The following is a 21,471-nucleotide window of genomic DNA, read 5'->3' as shown; positions in this document are numbered from 1 at the left end:
TGAACAGTTAAAATGTGAACATTTCACCCACTTTGACTTGAATTTTGGTTTAATGAGACAGCCGGCCCCGTGGTGTAGGAGTAGCATGCCTGCCTCTTACCCGGAGGCCCCGGGTTCGATTCTCAGCCAGGTCAGGGATTTTTACCTGGACCTGAGGGCTGGTTTGAGGTCCACTCAGCCTACGTGATAAGAATTGAGGAGCTATCTGACGGTGAGATAGCGGCCCCGGTCTCGAAAGCCAAGAATAACGGACGAGAGGATTTGTCGTGCTGACCACACGGAACCTCGTAATCTGCAGGTCTTCGGGCTGAGCAGAGGTCGCTTGGTAGGCCAAGGCCCTTCAAGGGCTGTAGTGCCATGGGGTTTGGTTTGGTTCAACAAATGAGAGTTTGAGGTTTGTTTTACTCTTCCTAATGAGTAAACGGTCTTCTTTTGATGAATTCTTCCGTTTATGACTACAGTTTCTTTCAGTGATAAAAATGATCCGGTTTCTAGATATAGTTTTTTTTTACCGGGTGAGTTGGCTGTGCGGTTAGGGGCGCACGGCTGTGAGCTTGCATCCAAAAGATAGTGGGTTTGAACCCCACTGTCGGCAGCCCTGAAGATGGTTTTCCGTGTTTTCCCATTTTCACACCAGGCAAATGCTGGGGCTGTACCTTAATTAAGGCCACGACCACTTCTTTCCCAATCCTAGGCCTTTCCTATCCCATCATCGCCATAAGACCTATCTCTGTTGGTGCAACATAAAGCAAATAGCAAAAAAAAAAATTAAATATCGGTTCAAAATTGAATTTACTGCAGCCACATCAACACCACATTTTGAAACAATTCGTCTCTGTGTTATAGAGGTATGCTCAGCTAATATCACAATTTTTTAATGTTTCCACGGGTTGGTATCCATTATCAATTTGCACTACAATAGCACAACACAATGCTGAAAACATATACAACCTTAACCTGAGACGTGCAGCTAATTAGCGTGTTATAAAGAATATGCAATAATGCCAAATAATGTAGATATGTTTGGATGTAATTGAATTAAATAATGTTGACATTCATTTTAATCTTATTTCCATTGTTAACAGCAACAATAAAGTCCTCAATTTCATAACAAGACGGAATTTTTCCACTCCATTGCCATCCGTGCCCCACAAGTCCTCGAACATTATTTTGTTTGCATGTAAAGTACCAGCCAAATATAAAAGTCCTAAGAATACCGGTACCTTTATTTCAAGAATATCAGTCACTTTTGCAGCTCGTTCCCTTTGAAAATGTCCTTTTACATGTTCTTTATACTGATTTTTATACCGAACGACATTATGTAACATTTCATCAATTATAAACAATTTCCAACACTCACCTTCATTTTTTACGTGACGTGCAACACCATTAACTCCTGGCAGTTTGGTGAGCAAATTATGTGGGGGTGTTTTCTTCCTATGATTAGATTTAGGGTGCTTACCCCATTTTATGTTTCCATCCTTCCCTGCATAAAACAGGATGTCCCTGAGAAGAGGTTCATCTCCCGCTCCACTTTCCTCAGTATCAGAGTTGTCTTCTCTGCTCTCAGCCCGACGATCTTCAGTGTCAGTATCACTGTCCTCTTCATTCTGTTGCTCTTCTTCAAAATTATCATCAGTAAATAAACTCTGCATTCATTTCAAGTCACTAGGATTGTTTAAATCGAAAAACTGACTGTTACCGACCATACTAAAAACACGGAAGGTTTAGGTCGTGTGGCATCCAGTAGGCGCCAACGTTCAGTATCCCAACACTAATGTTATCAACAATGACAACTTCTCAACTGTATTGTAATACACTGGAAGCTATGAAGATACTGTGAGTGCAGGTTCACCAGACGCATGCGCTGTGTTGTTTAATGTTTAGATCGCCAAGTTTTTTCGCACTTTCTGAGCAGCTGATGATGGTGTCAAAAATTGAACACCGAAACATGTTCTGTAATAAATAATGTTGTAAATACCATCCAACAACATTGTATTTTGTATTGAAAAGGTGGAACCCGCTAGATTCTAATTTAGCTGTGAAGTAGGGCGCAAAAAACTAGCTAGCGCTGGCGCCTTCTGGATACGGCGCGACCGAGGAGGGTTAATGAGAATGCACGATTCTGCCAACATTAGCTAAAAATTACTGTATTCAGATTAATTTTCATACTACTTCAGCTACAATTTACAGATAACTATGGAAGTATTAATAAAAATATGAGTTATTTTCCTTTGTTTCAGGGTGTTCCATATGCAGACGCCATGAATAAGACCTTAGTGTTTGCCATCTTTGACTTTGATCGCTTCTCAAAGCACGACCAGATTGGTGAAGTGAAGGTACCCTTGTGTCAAATTGATTTGGCCCAGACAATTGAGGAATGGCGTGAACTGCAAAGCGTTGAAGGTGAAGGTGGACAGGTAGGAACTTGACCCCAATGACATACGATGTTGTGGTGACAATGGTTTTGTGATCATGCATGAACACATACAAACCAACATATTCTCACATGAGGGGTGAGCAAATAAATGACATTCATGATTTTTTTAAACATAAAATTAGGGTACGGTAGTAAATTTGAATGAACACTTATTTGATTCCATTCACTTCTTACTCATAATATGCAAAGTGGCTTCTCTTGGTATCTAAATCTTTAGTTCTTTTTATTTTATTTTTTTCATTACAAAATACAATATTTGCTTATAATATTAATTGAAATAATTTTCTTGGAATGTAAAATAGTATAAAAGTCATGAATAAATGTGAACAAGAATACCATGCCCATTTATAAAGTTAAGAGACAAATAAAATTAAAAAATAGTATACCTTATTTGAATCATTCTAATACCTTTAGTAAAATTTCTTGATTTCTGTCATTTATATAATACAAAATATTTCAGTATAACATAGATTAATCTGAATTAATAATGTTCTTATTTTTAAGATGTACAAATTTTAATTGTAAGTGTTCCTCTTTTATCTCTTTTAAATACCAAATCATAAATGAATTTAATTATTTTGTAAGCTTTGTCAGTTTAGGAAATCTCCAATCATGGGGGAAGCAGAATAAGCAATTTATTCAAAATAACATCAGAAACTGCTGGAATACCATTCTTTACTGAATATTCCACATTCCAAGTAGCTTGATAAGACTGCAAAGTTTGGTTGCCAATTTAAATTTCCTGATTTATGACTTTTTTCAGACCTCCTGTTAAATTTCTGGTAGCACCAGGAATTGAACCTAGACCTTCAGGGATGGCAGCTAATAATGCTAACTATTATGCTATGGGGCAGACAATAATAATACCTGTTAATGGCATTGATTCAGTAATCAGCAACAAAAATAGCTGAGAAAGTAGGAATGCAGATTTTTTTTATTTGCTTCACATTGCACCGACACAGATAGGTCATGCAGGTTTCTTTTGAGAAGACAGAACATATGACAAATATCAGTGATGGACTAGACTGGATAATCACAAAGTATGGGAAGATTAGACGGGTCAAAATTTTAGACATCTGGGAGAAGTGATCCAGAAGAATGGGTTAGAAGAGGAGCTATTTAATGTTAAGATAGGGAAGTTAAGACTGGGCATACTACCATCTCACAAAGAATTTGTACACCAAAAGTACGATGAGTATAAGAGTCAAGTTCAGGCGTTACAACACACAAATTATCTTTATTGATAAGACTACATTCAAATATATTAGTGAGACATGTTTCGTCCCACTTTCAAGACATCTTCAGTCACAGACAAAATCATTGTAAAGTATGGTAAGGACATGATAAAACCATTAGATAAAAAGTCTATGGATCTTATGATGTTGCATATTGGCATCTTGTCAAGTCTTGAGTCATAAAAATAACACAAACATGAATATGATGTGAATCACAAAGTCCAAATGTTACATGGGTTAAAAGTCCCACTCGTTGGCTGAATGGTCAGCGTACTGGCCTTTGGTTCAGAGGGTCCCGGGTTCGATTCCCGGCCGGGTCGGGGATTTTAACCTTCATTGGTTAATTCCAATGGCCTGGGGGATGGGTGTTTGTACTGTCCCCAACATCCCTGCAACTCACACTACACATAACACTATCCTCCACCACAATAACACGCAGTTACCTACACATGGCAGATGCCGCCCACCCTCATCGGAGGGTCTGCCTTACAAGGGCTGCACTCGGCTAGAAATAGCCACACAAAATTAATTATGGGTTAAAATATCGGTACATCCATGGATTGCACAGATATAATACAACATGAGTGGCTTTATAAAATGAATTAGTCATGTAGATAACCCAACACTGTAAAAAGACTACACACGTTATTGACATGTATACATAGACTGTGCAACATTACTGCCACATTTAAATTAGCTTCATGCGATGATTCACAGAAAGGCAGACTTTTATTGAATAACACAAGTTGATCATAGCTGACGTTGTTGACCATATGGGCCTCCTCGCCCATCCTGTGCTGTCCGATTCACATCGAGTGTTGAAGTCCAACACTTGTTGTAAGGATCTTCACAATTTAACACTTTTTAACAATGTGGGCACCTAAGACAGTTATTAAAACAGAAGGATTATATGCATTAAAAACCTTGAGAATGAATAGACCGGGACAAGTAAGTCATCTGTAAAAAAGCAGAACACAGCATATCAGTGAAGAGTCTAGGTAACAGATGAGTCAATGAGCAAACTTAATGAAGAGGTATACAGCAAGACAGAACCAATCACAGCATTGATTTAGAAGAAAAGATTGCTATTCTACGAACATTTTTTCAGTACGGCAAATGACTGGCTGACAAAAAGAATATAAAATTTCATCAAATTGAAGTCTATAAGGCCTGAGGTGGTTCCAGAAATATGAAAAGGATCTGAGACAGATGAGTATCCCAGAACATAAATGAATAACAGTGTCAAGTTTAGAAAGATAGTAAACAGCTATCAAGGTTTATAGATGGAATCAAAATGCAAAAGACAGGAATGACCTTTACCCAAAGACCACAAGAAGAACTGGGAGGATATCAAAGCCAGAAGGAGAACAAGATCTAGGCACTGAAATTAAATTGGTTGTTACCATACAGTCCACAGAGGCTCAACTTGATACTCTCAATGAGAAAAATTTACTCTATTGATAAGAAAACCCTGTTACATAACACGCTCATATAACTAAGAAATCATTACATAAAGTATAAGAGAGAAGTTGGTATTGTAATAAGAAATGAAATTCTTGGTATAGTAAGTCAAATAAGTCATTTCCACTGTAGGTTATTCTTTTGCGATATTATGTTTTCTGGCCTGTTTCATAAATAGAGAATGAAGGTACAGTAGTAGCAAAGGAAAGCAAAGTGCCATGAAAGGTGTGGAAATTAAAGATGCTCTAGGCATTGTATACCTAATACTGTCATGATCAAAAGCAGTGGTGGCTCATGCTGAATTATGTTGGTTGTTCTGCTCTGTGATGCCCAATCCATTGCAGTAAGTGTAATAGACAAATCTAAATTTGTGTTGCAAACGGGAAGTGCCATCTGAGCTCGTGTGCATCCAGCCTCCTATCCCACAGAAATGCCTTACTCCATGTCCTATCAGCTGGAGTTAAGTGTGCTCTCATGCTTTCAACCTAATTTTCTGTCGTTCACAGATCCAAACAAGGTTGCCAGATCACCAGTATCTGAATGGGTATCGAGCTTTGGTTCGATAACAACACACAATATGAAGGATGGGATCACTAATCGCTAATTATATCTTTCATTCTGGTGGTTCTGCAGCTCCTCAGATCACATTTAAAGCAGTGCCTGGTCAAAAGAGAACAAAAGTTGAGCAAGAGAGGTTGGATAAGAATGATGAAAACGAGCAGTCTGGAAAAAATGACCAGTAACAAGATCATACTCAAATACAGTCCACATGGATACCACTCCACACTTTCAAATTGAGGAATTCTAGGGATTCAATTAAGAATTCCATTCTGTATTTCTTGCAGCTGCCCAGTGACTTGATGCACTCTACTGCTCTTGGCATGACATCCCGCCTGCCTTCAAAATGTCCTCAATAATGTGACAATCCCACAGTCGCACATTGCTGGGGAATCAGTTATTCCTTGTTTGTGCAGTGTTGCCTTAGGATGGGTATGACCAGTCCTCAAATGGTTCAGTCAGCACCAAGTTCCTTTGAGTAACTCAAGTACTGGTAGATGTGTGGGATTGTCAAGCTGATGGTGAATGAAGTCAAAGATGCTCTTCCACATATCATCGATCTTAAATCACTCACGCTGGCTAATGATCCAGAATTGTTTCCTTGACTTGAGGTGAAGGGCTGGTGCACTGAAAACAGTTTCTTGGATCAGTAGCTCTTGCGAGAACTTCTCCCATTTATGACTTGCTTCTTGATGGTATCTCAGCCGCAGAAGGGGATGAATATTCATTATGCCATAAAGCCAAACTATTAGGGTTGGGGTAAACATTGACTCTTCCCATGCGAGTTCTAGCGAGCAATATTTTGCAGAAGAATATACCAGTGGTCCGCCTCTGTGGTGTAGTGGTCAGTGTGATTAGCTGCCACCCCCGGAGGCCCGGGTTCAATTCCCGGCTCTGCCACGAAATTTGCAAAGTGGTATGAGGGTTGGAACGGGGTTCACTCAACCTCGGGAGGTCAAATGAGTAGAGGTGGGTTCGATTCCCACCTCAACCATCCTGGAAGTGGTTTTCCATGGTTTTCCACTTCTCCTCCAGGCAAATGCCGGGATGGTACCTAACTTAAGGCCACAGCCGCTTCCTTCCCTCTTCCTTGTATATCCCTTCCAATGTTCCCATCCCCCACAAGGCCCCTGTTGAGCATAGCAGGTGAGGCTGCCTGGGCGAGGTACTGGTCATTCTCCCGAGTTGTATCTCCTGACCCAATGTCTCACGGTCCAGGACAATGCCCTTGAGGTGGTAGATGTGGGATCCCTCGCTGAGTCCGAGGGAAAAACCAACCGTGGAGTGTAAACAGATTAAGAACAAGAACAAGAAGAAGAAGAAGAAGAAGAAGCTATACCAGTGTCAGAGCAGCTGTCTTAAGGGTTTCTGCTTGTGTTCCCCAAGTTATCCCTGCTAGTTTTCACATGACACTGCAGATTATTTATATATAGGACTACAATATTCAGTGCATTATGTCTTCTGGTAAGGGCTAATACAAATTCGTAACTTTCATCAGTCTGCCTCGGTTTCATCTTTGGCTTTAACAGTACAAAAGTAACACAGGTATGAGCGATGCTAGTCATACCATTTCTTATGTAGACTGTCTCTATGATGAATGGTATGAAGATGTCACTAATGAGAGTCAGGTGATGTGTACATTTCAGTAAGGTGGACAGACCTTCTGGCTTCGTGAAGAAGGTAAAAAAATAAATAAATGGCATATGGCTTTTAGTGCCGGGAGTGTTCGAGGACAAGTTTGGCTTGCCAGATGCAGGTATTTTGATTTGACTCCCGTAGACGACCTGCGTGTCATGATGAGGATGAAATGATGTTGAAGACGACACATACACTCAGCCCCCTTGCCAGCAAAATTAACCAATGATGGTTAAAATTCCCGGCCCTGCCAGGAATCGAACCCAGGACCCCTGTGGCCAAAGGCCAGCATGCTAGCCATTTAGCCATGGAGCCAGATGTGAGGAAGGTAACAAGTAATAACTTTCTCTTCATTTCCCTAGTACACCCCTGTAGCATTGCCTAGGGCATCTATGACAGCTGTTGGGTTCCAACTGATCTTTTATAGATATTAATGGATCTCCTACAAAAGCTGGGAAGAAGTTGTGGATTGTTTTAGATTATAAGAGGAGCAGTTGCTCAATTAATTAAAATGTTCTTAAAACATGTATTATATTGAACTGTGATTTGACTCTAAGTTTTCCTTTGTTGTAATCAAATGGTCTTGTTCACATTCATTATTTTATAAGAACTATAAGATTAAGATATATATTGGATATACAAAGAGAAGTCACTTTAAAAATGTCAATTATTTTAATACTACCTGAAATAAATTATTACATAATTGACACAAACCATTTAATATTGTCTTAATTTTCAGAACTGTCAATCACACTAATATTTTTTTCTTTTTAGTTGATGTTCAAATGATAGACAATGATGAGTTACTATAACAGGAGGCATCAGAATTTTAATTAATTCATTCATTCCATTTCATTTAATTTTTCTTTCAGTTAAGCTTACATACAGAGCTGTCCCCACTTCCTTCTCCATGTTTTGCAATTGTGATTATTATATCATCAGCAGATGTACATCAATTGCTTTATTTCCAGCATGTGTACATACAGAATGATTGGATGTCGGTGTTGTTCGGCCATACAGCAAACATACTTTACATTCATGTACACAGTCAGTTTCTAATTCATATACAAGTTTAACAATGAAATATTGTTAGAAATAATACACCACTTTTCATCGCATGTTTTATTACAGCATTTCTAGTGTAAAATAATTACACATTCATAATGAATGCAATTATATTTATTTAATATTATATTTTACTGTTTTTTTAGGAAAAGACAAGTATGAGTTAAAAGAAAATGACATGTTAAAATCACTGGACATGATTAGCTAATGGTTTGTCTGTCAGTCATCTTAATAGAGCACTTGCATCTTGGCATAGAGCAAGTGGTTTGAAGAACTGTGCATTTTCTTGGCATCAAATGCACCTTAAATTTTCTCTAAGGTCATGTGCTTTTGCTTAATTATAATGCACTCTAGTTACATTTAAAAAATACCTTTAATTTCTCTTAGTGCAATGAAAGGCATATAAAAATTGCTTTCTGGTAATTAAAAGAAACATCACTTTAGCGGTAATATCTCAGTTTATATTTTAATACTTAGAATTTGAATTATTAAATATTCTGCATGGCAAAACAATCCAACAAACGATCAGTCCACATATTTATTAATACTTTAAGAATAGAGACTCCTTTCCTAAAATTACTGAGCCATTTACATGATTTGTCAAAAATGACAAATTTCATATCGTCAAAAATCCATGTACCTGTATTTACCCAAATGTAAGTTGACCCCAAACATAATCAGAGTTCTATCAGGTTTTATATACAGTTGAACCTCAATATCTCAAACTGCCTTACTCGAATTTTCAGTATCTCAAAGTAACTTATTTTTCCCAGCCGTTTGTCCTATTCTTCACGTGTATTTATTCCGCTATTACTCGAAATTCGGTTACAGAATTTCTCAATTTCTCAAAGCAAACATTTCCTTCCTTGAAGCAAAAAATACTCTGTAACTTGAATTTTCTGCAACATTAACTGTGCAATATGGCATTTGTGGTTTGTGAGGAACAGTTAACAAGTGAAGAAAGGGTTACAGTGATGCTGGGAGCTAATATGACGGGAACCGAAAAACTAAAAATTCAGGTGATCGGAAAATCGGCGAAGCCTCGCAGGTTTCTCAGGTGTGAATTGATTACCGTTAACGTACGAAAGCAAATCCTGAAGTCGCGAATGATAAGCGCCACTTACAAATCTTGGTTGTGTGGTATTGACGAGAAGTTTCAACCGTAACAAACAGAAGAGACTAACGGGGTTTTTTTCCAAAGGTGTTAACGGAGGTATGTTTCTTGTTTCACTACTGTATGTACTGTATCCTGTCTTATATAAAGTTACTATAATAAGGGTTATAATTAAAGTGATGCCATAAAATAGAGTTTGCATATTTTTAAGTACTGTTAAAAATAATGTACTCAATATAAGCCTGTAGATACATATGATTCAATCATGTGCTATACATGCTCAAAAACAATATTCTCTATATCTCGAAATAAAATTTAGCTCCCGAGGTGATTCAAGATATCGAAGTTCCCTGTAATTATAAAATGTTATATATATCATCTAGGAAAAACCAGTCTATTGTAAAAAAAATCCATCTAGAGATATGTCAAAACTAGCTGAGAGCCATATCCTTATGAAACATTGACCCTAGGAAGCACCACCAATTACTAACAAAGGTTAATGAATTCTGCTGATAGAAAAAAAAACTAACGACACTCCAGAGCAACAACCAAATTGATAATTTGACTAGCTTTCATGCAGCTGAATGTGAAAGTTCACGGTAGTAGTATTACTGTTTTTTTTTTTGTTTTTTTTACGTCGCACCGACACAGATAGGCCTTATTGTGACGATGGGACAGGAAAGGGTTAGGAGTGGGAAGGAAGTAGTCGTGGCCTTAATTAAGGTACAGCCCCAGCATTTGCCTGGTGTGAAAATGGGAAACCATGGAAAACCATTTTCAGGGCTGCCGAAAGTGGGGTTCGAACCTACTATCTCCCGAATACTGGATACTGGCCGCACTTAAGCGACTGCAGCTATCGAGCTCGGTAGTAGTATTACTAACAGCAGCATACAGGCACATTAAGAGTGGTAGTAACATTACTATTACCAGGTGCCTACCGTTAAACAACTTCCTGGCAACAACAATGACTACTTAGAGTTGTGAAGGCATGCAAAGAGGAATTAAACAAGAACCAAGTTGCTTTTTTTTATATATGAAAATGCTATTCTATTCTTCTTACTGCCATTATACCTAATTCAGATGCTTCTCACATTGTTCACACCAACGAATGTTTCGATGGCATATCAGAATAACCAGATGTCTGATCAGTATCACCAATATAGCTGAACAAATCAAGTATCTCCATTTGTATAACACTTTGTGTGATGAGAATTAACATTCAGCAACTTGTTGGTTCAAATCGTCAAACTACCCTTAGGTTAGAAAAAGTGCATAAAATAAAATGACATTCTTTAACTTGACCATTTGGCATCAATTGCAAAATTTAGTTCCATGATATCATATTTCCATTTTGCTGCAGAGCAGTTTATGAATTTTGCTTCATTAATAAAGTTTGCATTGTAATATTAACCAAACCAATCTGTAAATACAAACTTGTTCAACTGCATCTTTCAACAAAGTCATGCATTCTGATATTTATCAATTAGTTTTAATCTCACCAAATTCCTCAGGGTACTGTAGAATCCTACTCTTATTCCTTTTGTAGCCTTGATAACAAAATCAAACTGATCATTTAAATGAAAACATTGAAGAACGGATGATTCAAGGTTGGTTCTCAAGTTGAGGAGTATGTCTATCGTAAGATGTAAGCTTGAGCAAAATGTCTTATAATGTTTATGTTACTTGAAATAAATTAAATGACTTTTGCTTAAAGGTCTTAGCTTTCATATTAGCATTTCTTCTCAGAACATCAGATAAACTGTTGGCTAGCAGTTCATGAAATATTTCATTATTCCACAAGCATTCGCCTCTACAACATCCAATGCTGACTGGATATTCATGCTACAACATACAGTGTTGAATGACAAGGTTACAGAGCCACAATACCAGAAGAGGAAACAGTGCTGACGGAAAAATATGTAATAATTCCATTCTAGAAATAGTCCTGTTCGTTATTAAACAATAATAGCTTGTGACCAAAAAATGGCTTCCAATTGAGATAGCTAAATAAAATTGAGGAAACTCAATCATCAAAAATACTTGTGTTTTGCCCCAGTGCAGCATGGGCTCATCAGTTGGATACTGCACCTTCCCAAGACAGTGGCTAACATGCCAATAGCGACACCACTGCAAGTTATCCTGTGATAAGTACAATGCAGTGCTGATGTACTAGTGAAGAAATACATCTCCACTTGCTATACATGCCCTCCCGGTCTAGTATGAACAAAAATATACATATTTTTTTTAAAGCTGCTTTATGTCGCACCGACACAGATAGGTCTTAGGGTGATGATGGGATAGGAAAGGGCTAGAAGTGGGAAGGAAGCGTCCATGGCCTTAATTAAGGTAGAGCCTCAGCATTTGCCTGGTGTGAAAATGGGAAACCATGGAAAACCATCTTCAGGGCTGCCAACAGTGGAGTTCGAACCCACTATCTCCCGAATACTGGATACTGGCCGCACTTAAGTGACTGCAGCTATTGAGTTAAAATTGAAATAATTGATAAATAGATTCAACCTATTCAATACAAAAGAATAAGAAATGTAGTAAATTACATTCCCATTTAATAATGAGAATTGCGCATTTCTAATTATTAAATGGGAATGTAATTTACTACATTTCTTATTCTTTTGTATTGAATAGGTTGAATCTATTTATCAATTATTTCAATTTTAACTGTAATATTCTTCAATACGGAACAATGAAATTTTTAACTTTAAATGCAGCTATTGAGCTCGGTGAACAAAAATATGGCTTCCGATTGAGATAGCTAAATAATAGCTTGTGTGACAGGAATGATGCAGTCTTACGAAATACAGTTCAAACCCCTTCCTGCCACAGTCACAGATCACTGCACGCTGCAGAAGACCACTTTCTGTGAGGTAACACCTTCATATGTACATTATATTGGCTACTCAGCCTGAATAAGTGACCACAAAATTGGACAAAAAACCAGAGCAAAATGAAGTGATGTTAAAAAACATTAATTTACATAGCCACTCATCCATGGATCACTAACAAACTATGTAAATTTTCATAGAACACTGTGAATGTGTTAAAGTCATATTAGTGGCTTGTGCAGCAAATGCTGCAAAACAGGATCATGCTTCCAAGGTAATTGAGGGAACTGCAATTGGTTGTTGCAGTCTTATTGTTGCTAATGAAAAACACTGGGTTCAGTTTCTCTGAGATGAGCATCTGCAGGACTGACCACATCTATGGGGATGTCCCCAAGCAGTTATGAATATTGTAAACTCTCTCAGTTTTCTATTTTTAAGGATCACTGCCTTCCCCACAAAAAAAGCGTAGGAGAATTTCTTCTTCATCATCTGTGCCCTCTTCCGAAAGTAGCACGCAGGTGGTGAGATCCATGGGATGGATCATGAATTCACTGCCTGAGAAACCACTAAACCTTGAAACATCATAATGAAGGTATTATGCAGCGCAGAACTCACATGCAATAAGTCTTAAAAATCAGGCCTTAAGTTGTCAAACTAAAATATTTTTAAAAGAACCTCATCTTCCATTCGGGTAAATATGGTACTTCATAACATGACTCTTGGCTCAAATGGAAAGTTCTGTCAGAACTTTGTACCAACATACTCACTTACCTTTCTGCATGTTAACCTTAAAATTTTCAAATGAATCAATTAAAACTTTATTAGGCATGGTTCTGACCTTCTGAATTGAACACTGATTAGTATAAATAATCCCTATTACAGCTCTTTTGGGCATGGTTCTGGCCTTTTGAATTGAACATTGATTAGTATAAATAATCCCTATTACAGCTCTTTCATGAGACAGTATAGTTAGTAAGAAAGAGAAAGGCAACTTGGCTTGAATGAATGCTAGATCTCTTTCACTATTAGATGAACAATTATTCCACAGAAGTATGCTCTTTTAAATCACCCCTACAGATATTTGACTGTAATTTTCAGCACCTCTAAAATTAAAATATTTTAAGTAGTAGTTTACTCATCATCCGGTTAAATATATTGGAAAACAAATTGTACTATAGCATATGCACAAAACATTATACACAGAGTTTTCAGAATGCTTTGCACCATCCTGCAAGAATATGCTTACTTTTTTAATTATACATGGTTATGATTAATCCTAAACAATAATTTTTTTCCTGGTTTTTGGTAATCCTGATTTTGGAAATAATTTTTCATTCAATGAGTGCTTTCATTATGAATATAAATTTGATGCCTGACTCAATTCACCTGCATGCTTATCGGATGGAAAAAGGATTTTTGCAACAAACTTATTTCATTTGCATTTACTTAATAGTATCTTAGATTTATTAATTAAATATGGTGATTCTACAAAGTTCTACAAACATTGCATAATGGATATAATATACTAAGAAATTTTATCATATTCTCCCCTAAAAATTTAGCAGTTTGAGCTTGTATACACAACCACAGAATATGAAAAATTCACAAATATTTACAGAGAAAACTTTGGTTCTACAGCCCTCGGAGAGCCTTGGCCTCCTTCATGATAATCAACGATTCTTCTTTAATAGCCACTTACCTTATCCAAACACACACACTTTCATCTTTCTTAGAACTTGCACTACATCCTCCAACCATCCTGGTCCTAGTCTTCCTATTTTTCTCCTTCAATTGTATAGCAATTGAGGCTTCCATGGCCGGTGCTACAAATCATTTCAATGTTTTCCGGCCTTGTAGGCCATGGTCCAGGAGCATGTGATGGTCCCGCCGTTTCACCGAGGACTGCGTTTGGCATTGTCAAGGGTTCCGACTGACTTTGATAGCAGCGAAGCTCTCAGTGGAATGAAGGGGTGGCGTGATTCCACCTCGTTATATAGTGCAGGCTACGGAGCACTGCACACCTCTTCATCCGCCATGCTGGAGGGGCGGTCGCTGCTTGACTGTTCTTCAGCCAATGATTGAAGCATTAAGGAGCCTAATGTACATCAACCTGCCTTGGCAGAGGCAGATCACCCATTGGTTTTTTCTTTTCTGCCTCAGCCATCGTGTCCTTCGGGATTTAAAGCTTTCAGGACTGGAAACCAGGCTTTATTTACCTGTTCAGATTCTTCCTTACAGTTGAAGCTGTTGGTGTGCTTCAGAATTTCAATGGCTTCACTCTGTAGCTGGGCGTGATAAGACACAGCAGTTGACAGTATTTTGGTGTTACTGTACTGTATGTCATGGCCTTCTAGTAGTGAGTGTTCAGCGACTCATGATCTATCTGCTTGTCCCAGCTGGCTATGTCTGTTGTGCTCCTTCAATCATGTGGTGATGCTGCGGTTTGTAGCGCCTATGTACACCTGGCCGCAGATGCATGGGATCTTCTAGACACCTGCTGTCAAGAGAGGATGGCACTTGTCTCTGGCAGACTTAAGTAGTTCCTGGATTTTCTTGTGTCTACCATCCAACATTCCCTTCAATAATCTAGCATCATGCCTTCTTATCACATAGCCACTCCATATGAGCACTGCAGAGAGGTTTGGAATTTAATCCAGGCTTTTGGCATGCAATCTACTGATTAGAAATTGTATCCCACTACCTCCCCTACCCTGCCGGCCAACACTCTGATGGTGAAATTTTTTTTCGACCAACGGGACTTGAACTGGCTAACCTCAGTATCAGACCGTTTAGACTTCCACGCCTTAACGATCATGGCCACCAGGCGGGCCATGGAATACCATGTGAAACTATTAAAAATTCACAGAACTAAAAATGCTTCAGAATCTGAATTTGAGAAAACTATAAACTAATCCAGTAAGGCTAGTTACAAAACGGAGCCAATTAAACTAGTTCAACTCAAAATATACTCTGTTATAAAAGCATAATATCATGAAAGTGAGCAGATGAAGAATGTTTGAGTATTTATACCTGTATAAGCCACAGCACTGAATATTCTAGATCAGGCCCAGCCAATACTGCTCCTTGGGCATGAGTGCTCCAGCAACATGCCGTAATCCTGCCTTGCATACTATGTGTGGAGGTGGCTATGTATCTAGGGGTGAGGAGGGAAAAATTAGCTGTCTGGTCCCTTGATATCAGCATAGTCACCTTGCCAGCCTGTCAGCCAGTCTGTTTTTAAAGAGGTCTGATTTCAAAGTGCTCAACACTGACTTTGATTTGGATGGTTGGATCCTCAAATAGCACCACCAAAGGTTATAAGGAAATCCCAAAAACCAACGGCAGCACCAAAATGAGGCATACTAGGCAAGGTGAGGAGTGAGTAGTTTGCCATTGCTTTCCTCACTGGGTCACAAAGTACTATTGCAGCATGACTGACCCTATGAGCAACACCTTTTGTAACACTCAGATGCACTAGTCTTGCTCTGAATGTCATTACTCAGCACTACCCATACCCCAGCAGCTTCCATAATGTCACAGCCATGGATGTTGACTGGGACTTTGGTGGAAGCTACACTTTACTCTGGCCTGTGCCAAGAGATGGATGCAAAAGTACTGTATCCATCAAGAAATGACAGCAGGCACGACTTTGATTTGAGTTGCAGGCTTTGACAATATGAAAGTGACTGAGAATGCCATTCCATATGCAGCCAGTCGCTGCTATGAATGGTGTGAAAATGTTGTTCATAGGGTCAGTTGATGCATGCATTTCAGTGGGCTTGGCAGACCGATATGTAATAGCAAGTGCTGGCTCGGCGAGGAAAGCAATAGGAAACTACCTCAGTCCTCATTTCCCTAGTATGCCTCTTCAGTGATGCCTAGGCCATCTATGATAGCTGATGGCAGAGCTGTTGAGGATCCAAACCAGCCTTAGTGCTGAGGACTGAACATACACATACAATGTTCTCCATTGTTGTCAACTTGAGTTGACAGATCTGCAATGTAACAACTTGATCAAGAACATATTTCTGCAACCTCAAAATTTTTATAAAATACTTCCTCAACGGCAATTTTCTCAACATTTTCTCACAGGCTAACTGCTAAAGTTATTTCAATGTTTGATTCATCTATGTATGCAAACGTATTTTTTTAAATAACGAAATTGATCAAGTCCCAGCAATTTTCAGGCTTAACAGACTTCAACTTTTGCAACTCCATGTGGCTGAGTGTATTGCAAACACTTGATTTCAAGATAAAGGATGAAGAACTTTATGGGGCCACAGTGCTTGATACAAATGGAGGATTGTTGAGGTACTCAGTCCATACACAGAAGTTTTCACACTGAATGCTTAAAAGTATGAGAGTCTATAATGAGTGGTTGTGGTAGTGATTATTGTTTTAAGAGGAAATACAACTGGGCAACCATCCTCTATTAACACGAATCAGAGGGGAAAATATCGAAAGGGTTTGACACTTCAAAAAATAAAGGTATTAGCCAAATAAAGACAAGGTCCATGAAAGACATGAGAAAACTTCCTAGCTCTCAAATGCTGTAATACCACTGGGGTCAGAAAAGAACAAGAGTTGACCAAGAGAGGTCGAATAGGATCAATAAGTAAGCGAAAACAATACCAGGACTGAGGTAAGGGCCCCATGGTCACCAATCCCTGCTCCCTAGTTAAGAGCCTCTTTGAGCCCCTTTTACTCTCCTCTTATGACAGGTAGGGGATACCGTGGATGTTTTTTTCTTTCTTAGAATTTGCTTTACATTGCTCCGACACAGATAGATCTTATGGCGGCAATGGGATAGGAAAGGGCTAGGAGTGGTAAGGCAGTGGCCATGGCCTCAATTTGGTGTGAAAATAGGGAAACAAAGAAAACCATCTTCAGGGCTGCTGACAGTAGGGTTCAAACCCAATCTCCCAAATTCAAGCTTACAGTTGCATGACCCAAACCGCATGACCACTTGCTCGGTCTGTGGATGTTATTCTTCCACCTCCACCCACATGGAGACAGTCTACAATGAAGAGGTATGTATGCTTACCTGACGAGATAGACTATAATAATTGTTCTTATCACGATTTTAAGAGAATTGTATTCCAGACTAATTTTCCCTTAATGCAACTTATTCTAGCCTTCCTCATTCAGAGTACCCTCTTACCATTGTTCCCTCCAATTTGTACTAGCAATCATTCTTGATAAATTTATTTTTCTTCTAACTTATGATAAGGTATGCTGAGTCCATCCAGCTTTCACTCTCATATAGCAAATTCATCCTGAAAACAGAGTTTTTAAAATATTTTTTTAACTTGTCTAATGTTGCAATAACACACTGAAGGTTTTTGGCAATGGAAAGATGGGAAAACGATACGATTGGAAAGGTAGCAGTCATGGTCTTAATTAAGATTCATCCCCAGCATCTGCCTGGTGTGAAAATGGGCAATCACGGAAAACCATCTTCAGGGCTGCCAACTGGAGGATTCAAACCCACTATCTCCTGTGCGACCCTAACCACACGGTCTACAAAGTGATGTAAGAATAATTTCATTTGGGAGCTCACGTCCTTTGTACAGAATACCATGAACCATAGCTATGTACTCACTGCATTAGCTTTGCTACAACTTCTTTCAATTTCACATATTACACTGCCTCCCTGGGAGAATACAACACATCCTAAGAGATAGTCCATCAGTTTCAGTGTGCTATTCCCTATCCAACATTCAGTCCCCTAAGGTTATTCACAACTGGCATAGAAAATCTAATTCCCACACTCTATCAACTGTATTTCACTTCAAGTACCCAGACAGCAAGCCTTCAACACAATCTGCTATTATGACAAAGTTGTCAACATAGGACTAACTAACTGCCTTAGACATTTCCACCCAAATGAATCACTTCCCACCATTATATGACTTTAATTAAATTATTCATGTGTACTATCAATAATAAAGATGAAAAATTACAGGTGTAAGTACTTTCAACCAACATGTGTTCCCTTGGTATTCCCTTTTTTTCAAAAATATTTGTAAACTCCTTGCCTTGCATATTGATAAAATATTGTTATACTTATTGCCATCCTGTCTGGTCTTTTTCTTATAGTTTTATCCAATTACTGCTTAACAGAAGATATCTTACGCAAATTTCTTTTAATGGCACTGCTCTACGAAGCAATTTTAACTCTGCTTCTCTATTATTTTTCACCATTTTAAGTCAGATTCAGATATTTCTGTTGTTTTATGACACTGCAGTTTGATACTGTGGTATTCCTTCCATTTGTTCAGGGATTCCCTAGGATCTACAATGAGTTCACCTGACTTACACAAAATGCTTCCCCACATTTACCCATTACCTTCCCCAGTTCTACTTCCAATTCTTGAATTGAAATCACTTGCTTACCACAATAATATCCTTGCTGTTGACCCTGAACATGAAATCATTTCGTGCTTCATAAAACTCATCCTCATCTGTTACAGTAGAACCCTGGCAATCTAAACCTCACAAATACAAAATTTCAAGTAAACCAAACAGAATCCATAATAGGATGAAAAAAAAATTTAAATCCCCACTTACAGTGGAAAGATTTGATCATAGTTCTATCATTTAGCAGGATAGATATCAAATGCAATACAGTCATTCTTAACAGAATGGAGTGCTGCACTTATGTGCAATGTGCATCCTCGGCATTATGCTACCATCTGCCATAGGGATCATGAACTAAGTCAGACTTTCTTTTATATTGTTTCCCCTTCCTTTTGGTGGATCTCTCTCTCTCTCTCTCTCTCTCTCTCTCTCTCTCTCTCTCTCTCTTCCCCTTTCTTTCAAGCAGCTCAAAAACCATCAACTGTAGCACTGTGACAACTGATCATGGAACAGTGAAGGTTGGATCTCTGATGAGAGTATTTCTTTGCTTTCTAACAACAGTTACAACAACTTGGATGCCTGATCTTAATCCCAATTATAGTTTGTTGATAAGTTATATTCCTGTGGTAGAAATGAACGCAGAAATCAAAGGTCATAGAAAGATGCATGATGTTGAGCCATGTCCTTATGTGACAGATGCCTGTGCTTTCCAGTGAGAAGGTACAGAGTGGTGCATGAAATGTCATAAATTGAAAATGGTTTATAAAATATGTAAATATGGGCACTGAACCATGTCCTTTGTAAACAGAAACATTATTTCATGCATGATTCGATAGATGGCAGCAAATGTAACACATGTGTGTCGGCTTCCAGTTCTACAGCATGGTGGACAAAGGGAGGTTGATGCATGAACACAAGGTGAAAACAGTGTCTTATGCCATAGTAGTTCAACTCAGTAAAGGTTTCCCTGTGGGTTCCGTGCTGGCAGCCGGTGTATAGACTGGCCAGCCAAACTGAAACAGAAGGCAATATCATGGAGGGAAAATGGCCCGGTCCGCTCACTGGAGAATATTGCTGCTGTGAGAGCAGCTGTGGCTCGGAGCCCCTCCAAATCCACTAGAACTGACTGTGTTCAGCTGAGCATCTCTCAATGGACAATTCATAGAATACTGCAGTCTAAGCTTGACCTTTTCCCATACAAAATGACAACAGCTCATAAACTCATGGCACATGACAAGCAACGGCGAGTACAGTTTGCTCAGTTTGCTGTATGGGCTATGGCAGGCAGAAGGTGATCCCATACTGCACAACACATGGTTCAGTGGCAAGGCATACGTTTAACTCAACGGTGCTGTGAACCAACAGAACGTTCAGTTTTGGGCTAAAGAACAGCCTGAGGTTGAAAGTTATGCCATGAAAATGTGTGTTGTGGCTGCAGTTTCCAGTCGTGAAATTATTGGGCCAATCTTTTTCAATGACACAGTCAACAGTGAGCATTGCATGGACAGGTTGCAAAACAGTTTCCTTCCACAACTCGTTGCAATAAGAGACACAATGGTTCATGCAAGATGGAACTTATCCACACACAGCAAATGTTGTTCTGGACTTCCTGCATGAACATTTTGTGTGATGTCTCATCGATACCCCAAACATTTTCAGTGCGGCTCAATCTGGCCACTACATAACGGAGATCTTAATTGTGAATATAAATGGTCTGCTATTGGACATTATAAATTTTCCAGCTAACTCATTCCTGGTTGCCAGTGTTTCGTTCCCCATGTGCTAGGTTGGGCTCATGAGTTGGTACCTAGCACACCCACCAAGACACTGGCTAGTGCATACCGTGGAGGCCACTGCGTAGGCTACTTAGAGCCACCGGCAGTGCCAATGCACTATGAGAAACTTTGTCTCATTACCACACGGGGGCAAAATGCTGGCAACCAGGAATGATTTAGCTGGAAAATTTATAATGTCCAATAACGGACCATTTATATTCGTATTATAAATTTACTCATTCGGGACAAATATTTCAGATTCCCTACGGGAATCAACATCTATATCATCTGATCTTAATTGCTGTGACTTCTTCTTGTGGAGATATTTGAAAGAGATAATCTGCTGACGAAAACCAGAAAATGTGCCGCAGATGCAAGGGATCGTTCTGACATTTTTCCGAGTGTTGAGTGAAGACCTGTGTCATAGAATGGTCACAAACATGCAGGTTCATCTCGAAGCTGTTGTACGCTGAGAAAGTGGGCATATTGAACATGTCCTGCATATTGACTAATCAAGCACATTTCGGTGAGTGTTGAAACACAATTTTTTATGAAATATGTTGTATATCAATTATTCTATAAACAATTTTCAGTGTATAACATTTCGTGCGCCACCCTGTATGTTACTCATATGGCTCAAATGGAAGTACTTTGTGTAGAAAGTGTGTGATTTTGTGCATATGTGCCAAAACTATCAAGTTACAGAAGTATCAATATCCCACATTTTTTGCTTGTAACTCGCAGAGAATAACAATGGCCTCGTTCCACATAACAGTGGATATTGGTCACACCATGAAGGAGAATATCCAATGTGGATAACTAGAAATTAGATCACAATATAAAAGAAATAGAAATAAATTAAAATTGAGACATTGTAGCAGGATATTTGCCAAAAAATATTCCATATTAAATTTCAAATGCTGTGAAATCCCACAAATTTAACATTGACCAGTAGGAAATAATGGCTACCATCATATGACAAATGATA

General features: G+C 38.7%; 1 protein-coding gene across 4 annotated transcripts in view; it reads left to right on the top strand.

Moving 5' to 3' along the window:
- The window catches only part of Syt1 (Synaptotagmin 1), a 327,591-nt gene that overhangs the window by 212,795 nt on the left and 93,325 nt on the right, over positions 1-21,471 (top strand). For all 4 annotated transcript variants that reach the window (XM_067153882.2, XM_067153879.2, XM_067153880.2 and 1 more), the window contains exon 7: positions 2,244-2,420. In XM_067153882.2, the coding sequence (XP_067009983.1) occupies positions 2,244-2,420 (177 nt within the window). The remainder of the gene's footprint in view (positions 1-2,243; positions 2,421-21,471) is intronic.

This window comes from Anabrus simplex, chromosome 9, assembly GCF_040414725.1.
Source record: "Anabrus simplex isolate iqAnaSimp1 chromosome 9, ASM4041472v1, whole genome shotgun sequence".
NCBI lineage: Eukaryota > Metazoa > Arthropoda > Insecta > Orthoptera > Tettigoniidae > Anabrus > Anabrus simplex.
Note: the sequence above shows the minus strand (reverse complement) of the source record. Positions and strands in the feature narration are given on the sequence as shown.